At 45.1% G+C, this 10,357-nt stretch overlaps 1 protein-coding gene across 1 annotated transcript in view; it reads right to left on the minus strand.

Moving 5' to 3' along the window:
* zgc:92275 (cholesterol 7-desaturase nvd) overlaps positions 1-9,402 on the minus strand; it is a 19,861-nt gene extending 10,459 nt beyond the window's left edge. Inside the window, exon 1 of the mRNA XM_029652828.2 lies at positions 8,685-9,402. Coding sequence (XP_029508688.1) covers positions 8,685-9,114 — 430 coding nt within the window. The 5' untranslated portion in view covers positions 9,115-9,402. The remainder of the gene's footprint in view (positions 1-8,684) is intronic.
* Positions 9,403-10,357: the final 955 nt, after the last annotated feature.

The raw sequence follows: 10,357 nt of genomic DNA on the forward strand, positions 1-10,357 counted from the left end.
TCTTCTAGTGAAATCTGAGCCTCCATCACTTCTCTAATGATCCTCCGGCAACCGCCTGGACAAGTGTTCTAGAAACACGACCACCCTTTCTACATATATTTCCCTTTCCTTAAATAAACCTTGGGGAAATGATCAGTTTGTCTGACCATATCCTCTGGTTCTCTAACTACTACCATTTCTTCCTGGCATATACATTACCTTCCTACTCTGTCTGGCCCTAACCAACTTAAAGAACACATGAAACAAGTCTCATTATGTTCTAGAAAGCCACCTATCTTTTACGTTCAGGAAGCTCGAGCCTTCCGCTCCTGCAACTCCCTGAGCTGCGCCTTTAGGGTTGCGGATCTCTCCCAGTCAAACGACCCGCCGAGGTTGCCTGCCTCGTGAGGTTCAGTGGCAACTTTGGATACGATCCTCCTCCTCTCCTCCCTTTTTTTTCCTCTTGCAATATTATAAACTAATCCTCCACCTTAACTAATTCCCTACTCTAACACCCCCTCGCACATAGACGGAGGCCTTCAAGCCTACAAAGCCGTAAAACTTTCTGATGGCAAGCCTGCTCCTCCAGCACATCCCAAATCAACTTCAGTACCCCCTGCCAAGAGGCGGACTGGCGACCCCACCTGCAGGAGCACCCCGTCGTGATCCGAAGAAAACAGGCAACGCCGTCAGACAATACCCAAAGACCTGGGTACAAAAATGTATAGTCAGCCTCCGGCATCCCCCTCTTCCTCCATCTCTGTAGGATGCAGGAATAGTGTTTGGCTCGGTGCCCTGCACCCTAGGTCTGCCCCCACAAATCTCTCCCCTCCCCAGTGCTGCATGGTTTGGGGAAAAAAAAAATGGGAGGCTGAGTCCCCAAACAAAAACTCCCCCACCTCCTCCTGGCTACCCAGTCTGGGTCTTGTTAGGTGTGTCCCCACCCAACAGAAGTTGAGGCCTGGGGAGGAAACCAGCAGCAGCAGAGAATTTCTCCCACCCCTATCACTCTCTTGGCCATCCTCCCTCTCACTGTCAGCCATCGCACCCTCCTCTTCATTCTCTTCTTTGGTGATGGCGGCCGGTGGGTCTCTACCCGCCAGCTCCTCTGTACCCCTCATCTCTTCCACCAGGGCACTCTACCCAGTCCACTTGCTCTTCCACCATCTCCTTCTCCACCACTCCTCCCTGCCTCCCACTGCTTTCTTGCCCGCTTCTCAGGATATCTGTGTTTCACTCTACCTCTGTATATAGTGCCACGTGGTATGCTCCCTCCAACGAGTTGCCTTGGAAACAAAACACGTCCTTCACCGTCAGCTTTAGAATCCCCATCAATATTATCCTTCCAAAGGTTTCCGTCCTAAAGGCTCAACTCCTTTTCCTTCCAAGCAAACCGAATGTGTTGGTGAGCCCAATCCCAGGGACCGGACCGTGTAGATGTATTTAGCACCATCTCCGCAAGGAGAATGGCGCTCAGTTCTCTTCTCTTCCAAAACAAGGAAAAAGAAAAACCAAGTGACTGAGCCTAATTTTTTTTTTATAAAAATAATTTATTATCTTCAATACCATTCATTCTTTACAACTCATGCATTTACATACATACTCAAATAATGGTATTTTAATTAAACTAATTAAACTAAACATAAACCCCAACAAAACCTGGAGGACATCTTCCTCCCGTCACCCTACAAAATACCTCTCCTATCTCCCCGTCCTAATCTATACTCTTACAAATCTAAATGACACCCAGACCTAAACCCCCTTCCACACTCTCCCGAGCAGCATGCTGCCCCCACTTCCTCCTCCCTCTTCATCCTCCCCTCAAATCTCCTTCCACCCTCCTCACTATCCCTTCCACCCCCAATCTCTCCTGTCTTCACCATGTTCTGCCTTGCTTCCACAGCCCCCATTTAAAGAGACTCATAGAGGAAGCCAGGCAGAAACCTGTCCTATCAGTCCCTCTCGCTCTCCCTACACACCCCTCTCCTAACCCTGGCCCACGTCATGCAAAATCCCCTTTACCAAACCTAACAGCTTACCGTGCCCTAGCCCTACTGGAAGACTTTTTGCATGGTTCAGGAGAACTGCTCGGCCTTCGGGTGAAATCTAAAAGATGACAGGGACCTTGTCGAGCCGCAGTCACCGCACAACAGCAAAAGTATACGTCGGCGTACTGCGTCATCTTAACACGCAGCCCACCACTTCCAGGGATCAGCAAACCTTCCACCCCTGTGTCTGCCCTAATGGCAGCCCCAGAAACTCCATGTACAGAGCGAGAGAGCCGAGAGTGGGCACCCCTGCCTGACCCCAGACGAGAGGTCAACGTCACCCAAGTGACTATTTACACTAACTCGGCACCCCGCTCCAGACATATAATGTACGAATCCCTGTCCTATACTTCTCCCAAATCCTAATCGACCTAACACTGAATAAAAAGGATCTGTTCACTTGAGTCAGAAGCTTCATCTGATCTCGCCGCTGCTACCATTAAAGGCAGTCCTCTATCTTCAACCCAAGCGATGAGTCCCTGATTAACCAGGTTCCATCTAATAAGCGACCCTCTACCCACCGCGTCTGATCACTAAAGCGAACGGCGTGAGGGGAAGGGCTGTGCGCAACCGGTCTGCTAAAACCTTTGCAAGTAGCTTGTAATCTACACACAGCATGGTCAGCGGCCGCCAGTTGCCAAGGTCTGTTACTTCCCCCTTCTTATATAAAAGTTACAGCACACCAACATGCAGTCCCCGGGACCCCCCGTCTCAGAGATGGCCTTCAAGACCTGGACCACTGGTCCAGTGTACCCCAAAACTTGAGATAAGAAAAACTCAGCTGACACAGCCCATCCATCCCGACCTTCCTTTTCCCATCCTCTAAGAGCGCTCTCAACCTCTTCTAGTGAAATCTGGGCCTCCATCACTTCTCCTAATGTCCTCCGACAACCGCTGGACAAGTGTTCTAAACACATTTCCCTGCTCTACATCTATTTCCCTTTCCTTAAGTAAACCTTGGAAATGATCAGTTGTCCACCTGACCTTATCCTCTGGTTCTCTAACTATACTTACCATTTTCTTCCTAACGCCATGCATTACCTTCCTACTCTGTCTGGCCTAACCAACTTAAAGAACATAGCAGAACAAGTCTCATTGTGTTCTGAAGAAAGCCACTATCTCGCACGCTCAGGAAAAGCTCGAGCCTTCGCTCACCCAAACTCCTGAGCTGCGCCTTTGAGACTAGCGGATCTCTCCCAATCAAGCGACCCGCGAGGTTGCCTGCCTGCGTATTGAGTTCAATTAACAACTTTGGATTGCAATCCACCTCCCTCCTCTCCTCCCTTTTTCCTCGCAATACCCTATTATAAAAGCCCTAATCCACCACGCCAACTAATTCCCACCACTCCTAACACCCCTCGCACATGGACCGGAGACCCTCAAGCCTCCAAAAGAAACCATAAAACCGAGCAGCAAAAAACCTGCTCCTCCAGCACATCGATCTGGCACTGGAGTATCCTACCAAGAGGCAGACTGGCGACCCCACCTGCAGGAGCACCCCGTCGTGATCCGAGAAAGAAAACAGGCAACAACACGGCCAGACAACTGCAAAGACCTGGAATTGCTAAAGGAAATGTAGTCGAGCCTCTACGCTCAGCCCCCTGGGTTGCGCCATGTAGGACCGTCCATTTCGGAGTGGTGTGCAGACCACCATCTACCAGACCATGGCAAGCCATTAGCCCGAGCAATGGGCGCCTGCACTGCTATCCCCCCTCTTCCTAAATGCTGTATTAAAATCCCCCCTATCACTAATTTCCTATTTGTGACACACAGGAAACAGATCCAGCGACAGAGTCCACCATCTCCCTCCTGTCTGCCACCACCTGTGGTCGCATACTCCACCACTAGTCTAGGTTTACAGTCCCTTATCGTGACATCCACCCCTATAGCCCGCCCCTGCATTTACCACGAAAGAATCCTCCACTTTTGCCTCCTGTTGCCCACACAAAAATCCCTAGCCCCAGATGGGTGCACCCAATGCTAGGCAGACTCCCCCTTGTCCCACTCCTCTTAAACCTATTAACATCCCTCCATCCCTCAGATTGAGACCTCCTGTGAAACAAAATCAAACCCACGCACCCTCAAATGACTAAAAACCGCCCTCCAGTCATGAAACCCTTACATTTAGGCTAACAAAAGTCAAATTGGACCCCATGAAAGAATAAAATAAAAACATGTAATACACTCAAATTCTAAACCCAGACAGAAAAAAAAACCAGGAGACTCACCCGATGCTCCCTGCTCCATATGTCTTGTCCCTGTTCTTTCTCTTCTCTTCGTTTCCCCCTGCTGGTCGTATTAGGTTACTTTCTCTCCTCTATCTCTCTCTCTATGGTCCTTTCCTGCTCCCAGCTGTTCCTCATTCTCCTAACGACCTCGTTACTCTCTCACACCTGTCCCCTCTTTTCCCTCTGATTAAGTCTCTATTTCTCTCTCTGTTTCTGCTTCTGTCTTTGTCGGATTCTCGTTTGCTTTGCCCTTGTCCCGTCCTGTCGTAATCTGCCTCTTCATTAGATGCTGCGTGTGAGCAGGTGTCTCTGTCCTCTACGGCCCGCGCCTACCCGGAGGGACCTGCAGTCTGTTGCCGCTAGCCCTGCTATTCTCCTCTACTGCTAGAAGGGGACTCTCCTGTAAAGATTGAGGATTTATGTTTTCCCTGTTTGGACATTAAAAGACTCTGTTTCTGTTAAACCGCTTTTGGGTCCTCACTCACCTGCATAACACCAACTCCTTTTCCTTCCAAACAAACCTAATCGTGTTGGCCAGCCCAATCCCAGGGACCGACCGTGTTGATGTATTTAGCACCATCTCCACAAGGAGAATGGCGCTCGTTCTCTTCTCTTCCAAAACAAGTGAAAAGAAAAAAACCAAGTGACTGAGCCTATCTGGTGAAACTACACAGAGACAGGAACAATCACCCACGAAACTCTCAAAGAATATGGCTGCCTAAAAATGGTTCCCAATCAGAGACAACAAATAATCACCTGCCTCTGATTAAGAACCGCCTCAGGCAACCATAGACTTTCCTAGACAACCCTACTCAACCACAATCCCAATACCTACTAAAACCCCAATACAAAAACACACCACAAAATAAACCCATGTCACACCCTGGCCTGACCAAATAAAGAAAGAAAACACAAAATACTAAGACCAAGGCGTGACATAGACAATGGTGTTATTTCTATCGGATGCTTTTTACAGTTGGAACCAGTAGTTTTGCTAGACCTTATTCATGGTTTCCTCATGCGTAAAAGTGGTGAAATTATTAGGGAATTAAGTCAAGGTCAGAATACGGCATATCTGCAGACACACCTCCGCCACACCTTAATTTATAAACAAATAGCAGGCAAACAGCTATTCTTATGCTTAAATTCAAGGTCAGAATTACCATAGAGAGAAGAGTGGATAAAAAGGGAATTGCATTCCATTTACGTGCGCTTAACTCGGGTCAGAATCAGGCCCTTACAGCACATTCCTCCAGTTACTCTCTCCTTTCTAGGGAGTTTTTCCTAGCCACCGTGCTTCTACACCTGCATTGCTTGCTGTTTGGGGTTTTAGGCTGGGTTTCTGTACAGCACTTTGAGATATCAGCTGATGTACGAAGGGCTATATAAATACATTTGATTTGATTTGATTTGATGAGACTGTGTTTGGGGGGAATGTAGAATAATGTGCCTGGGGAGGGTGGAGAATAATTAATCCCATAACAGGGGAGATTTATCAACTCTTGCTGACAGATAATTAAAGATAAATCATTCCAAAATCAGCCCTTTTTCCCAGTATGGCAGTAAACACTGTCAAAGGGAATGTGGAGAGATGGAATAATCTCAATGTAATTTCTTTTATAATAATAATAAATAAATAACATCTGGATGGTCAAAACTTCAACAGTACTGGTCTCACATGAATCTTAATGTATAGTCCGCACTGTACATGTAAATGAATACAAATAGCACTGAAGTGGAGGGCCAAGAGTTTAATTTGAGGTTTGACACAACAAGACTTTTCCAACTCTTGTGTCTGCAGAAAGAAAACATTGCAGGATAACAAAAACATTTGATTTAGCGAATCAGTGGGTCTCACTGGACAGGTTGTGTGACTTTAATTCATGTCACCCACTCGACGAGCATGCATAAATAGCCTAATCTCGGGCCTTGAATAGCAGTAGTCAGCCTCACAATGCATTGGTGTGTGAAGGGCATTAGTTTTGGAGGTCGGGGCAGCTAAGGTGTGTTGTCAGGCCTGACACACAGCAGAGGCTTGTGCAACAAAACCAACACTTGGGCCTTCTGCTTGATTTATTGAAAATGGTTGCATCACCCTTGTAGTAAGCACAGACCACAGAGACACACAGCAGTTTCAGATGAAAGAATGGAGTAACTAAAATAAACATTAGTGGCCATGGCATCCACTTACAGGATGCTGAAGCAAAACACATTGATGGTGATCAGGTCCCAGTAAACAATAAGGAGGTTGTCTTTTCAGATTAAATGTTTCCTAGCAGCCAAGTCTTCAACTGTTCAATGGCCCTTGGTTAAAGGAAGGCAGGCAGGCAACACAAAACCAAAATGGTCCTTCCAACAATATAGGGTTTCTCCTGGCAAATTGGCTTGGCGACATCTAACTGCACATGAAGAACAATGAACAGGAGAGGCATTGCATTGACAAGGCAAAGACAATGACCATTGAAATGTCAAGAGTGAGCGCATATCAAACCATCTTCAATGATATGTATCTATGTTGGATTGTTGAGACCTGCCTTGGCAGGTTCTAAAGATGTCACATATTCAAAGTTGAAACCAATTCAAGATGATGGCAGAGAAATGGCAGACAAAATGGGCAGAGTGCAGTCAGCTAAAAGAAGTTATTAAAGAAAATTATTTTAATAATTATTCAGTAGAACCTAATTCTTGAGTAATGATTAGAAATCCAATCACAATAGGCGTTGAACCCTGTTTGTCCAAATATGTCCAAATAGTTCTGCATTAATGTACCTACTTCTGTGACTAATTAGAGAGTATAATCTATTATATAACTGTCTGGAGACACCGATGACACATTCATTTCTCTCATATCACACAGGGTTACAAATGTGCTGACTGGATCATGCAAAACAGATGTCACCGGAGTCAGAATAATACATGGAATTCATTTCAGAAGTTATTTTAGTCCTTCGGGCCTAGATATTATTTGCCTAAGAGACTATTTTTTTTACAGCTTTTTCTGTGTAAAGGACAGTGAATCTCAATGCATAACTGGTTTTGGTCAAACAGGCACCTAATTACTGTTACAATGCTATTTATTATATTTTCTTTGGCTAAAATAGGTTACTGATTAGATCCCATGATAGAGCTATGAGTAGCAGGCAGCCAGAGAAAGAGGGCAATCCCAAAGAAGAAAAAGAATATGAGGAAGAGAATGTCAATGGTGTATCATTATAGTGTTCTCTACATGGCAATAGATGCTCAGTATAATGTCTTCCTCACGGGGGATTAGTATTTTTGTACAGTTTTGTGACTGCATCTTTTCTGAGGACATGCAAATATGTTCAGTAGGCTACATAAAAAACGACATGTTCTGATTAGTGCATGTCAAATGTGACTGATTTCATATACACATTCATCTTCAGTGTTCCACACATTCACCAGCTGACTTTTTGGTGTCAGGCACTCAGCACGAGGCAACAAACTATGCATACATGAGAGTACAAAAAAGTCCATAGTTTGTGTGGATCTTGGAACACCAGGTTGTCCATGCTAAAGAGGGTGCTTCTATTGTTTCCCTATTCCAACCACCACCACTCAGCGAGCGGATATAGAGCTGAGACAAGGAAATGTACTGTAATACAAAATCAGGTGTTCAGTCAATAGGACTGAACTGCATGTGTTATTACACCTAAGGAAATGAGCCAAAGCTGAACTTTAGAGAATACGACCAAATGTAGTCCCTTTCTTTTACACAGTAGAGTTTCCATAATTTCAAATAGGCCTAATGGAAATACTTTAATTGAAAGAATGACTTTTAAACATCATCTGACTTACCTGATCATAACTAGGCACCTATACTGTTTATGTTGTAATATGAGACTTTGTATACAAATGGTGTAAGCTTAAATCATGCTTCAAAAGTTGCCTAATCATGTTGGTAGGACACTATTTGGTAGGCCTATGCACATCGTGATGTATCTTTTTGATGTGACAATGTTCACACAGGAAATGTGAGTCAGAGGAGTCTTGGACTGTTAATTGCAGGTAGGCTACATATTTTTTTATTTAACATCAACTGGATAGGATGTTTTTTTTTTCCATGAGTGGATATACATTACACAGCGAGAAAAAGTGAGAGAGAAGGGAGACCTAAACAAGGACAAGTGCATTGTCAGCATCTCCACCTGGATTCGTTATTGGACTGTCCTGCCTGACGTGACAAGCACATGTATTACAATCTGGAGTGAGACAGGCTATTTTTATCCTATGATGCGTAGCCTTTAATTCAATTCAACTGTGAGGTGCACTACTGAGACACTGTGTGTGTTGCAAAAAAAACCATGTAGATATGCACAAATTATTTGCTGATCTCAGAGACGGACACATCGTCGTCTAATCGAATGTGTTGTTGGTTTGTCTGTATTGTAGTGGGTGGCGCTGTGAATACCTAAAACAGTTACGTTCTTGACATCCCCTCGCTCCAGCATGTGAGAATCCAATACTCGATACCAGCCGTTGGGATAAACGGGTGGCAGTTCGCCAGTTTTCCGTCTCCGACGCACTTCGTTTGCCGCTTGGGCGCGGGAGCGACCGTCTTCGGCAATGTATCCAACCTCGTCGGGAGTTCTGAGCAGTTCCAGGGGGGCAAACAGTAGTCTATATAGCCAGCCCATAGCAAGAAGGGAAACCCCGGCGAAGATGCAAGCCACGGCCCGGGCTGGGGCACCTACCAGTCCCGCTTTCCTCCACAGCTCCGGGTATCCACCTCCTAAAATTGAGTCCAACGGGTCTCGCACGTGCACGATGAGACCTGCTACCACGCTTATCCCTATAACTGCCATCGTCTTGCCGAGTAGAGACATGTTTTGACCCTCCATCCTCTCGTGTTATTTAGCCTATAAGGAGATCTCCAGACAGAGTACACGGGTGTTTGTCCCTGGCTGCCACCCTCTGGCGGCCTGTCACAGCCGCGTCACCATGAAAACCTCTCCTCCGGTTCCGGCCACTGCAGCGCTGTCGCACTGGTTCCTGTGCCAGATCGGCAGTGTGGATTCACAAAAAGACTGACTTAATAGTTTGTCGTACTGTAGTCTTGTCAGTAGTGGCATAAATGTTCTATAGGCTATTGTCGTGAGGCAGAGCGCCTTGGAAAATAGATGTGACACTTGGGTAATAGGCCACGCCTCCGACAGATGAGAAGTCAAGCTTGGGATAAGAGTTACACAATAGTCTTTATACCCAGGCATAAGCCAATGGAACATTTTGTAGAATTGCAGAAAATATGCTTTAAACCTGCAACACTATCTAAGCCCCATGACAAATTGTGTAGAATTGCAAGAAATTAACCTTAAAGCTGCAATATGTAACTTTTGGGCAACCAACCAAATTTACAAAATGTTACAGATCTGAGTTACAGATCTGTCATTGTAATTGAAAGTCTATTATTAATTGGATTATTAAAAATATATTTCATGGTACAAGGATTCTCTATTATACTGGCTTATTTTGTCACAATATTTAGCATCTAGGAAATAAAGCAATTTCTGCATAGTGTACCTTTAAAACGTCAACTTTTCTCCCTGCTGTCATAAGGAGGTCACTAAAATGTTATGCAACAAGGTGGTGGGGCCCTCAACCAAAGCTTGCTTAGGGCCCCCAAAAGGTTAGCGCCAGCTATGTTTACACCACTGCTACATGCCTTCATCTTCCCTTTCTAGTCATACCCACCAGCAAATATTACATGTACAGGTATTGTTGGGTGTTCATCACTGACGAAGAATTACTCTAAACTGTGACATGTGGGTGGTTGTTTGATTTGATGTTGTTGATTTTATATGGCAGTTGGCAACCACCTTTAAGGTGCATTACCTCCACCAACTGGACTGGAGTGTGGACCTTGTTCATCTTTCAATCACCCACATGGGTATATGCTGTCATCAAGGCAAAGAGTGGCTACTTACTTTTTTGGTTACTACATTATTTCATATGTGTTATTTCATAGTTTCAATGTCTTCACCATTACTCTAGAATCTAGAAAATAGTACAAATAAAGAAAAACCTGAAATGAGTAGGTGTGTCCAAACTTTTGACTGGTACTGTATGTGTACATTTATTTTGCAA

This window comes from Oncorhynchus nerka, linkage group LG4, assembly GCF_034236695.1.
Source record: "Oncorhynchus nerka isolate Pitt River linkage group LG4, Oner_Uvic_2.0, whole genome shotgun sequence".
Lineage (NCBI taxonomy): Eukaryota > Metazoa > Chordata > Actinopteri > Salmoniformes > Salmonidae > Oncorhynchus > Oncorhynchus nerka.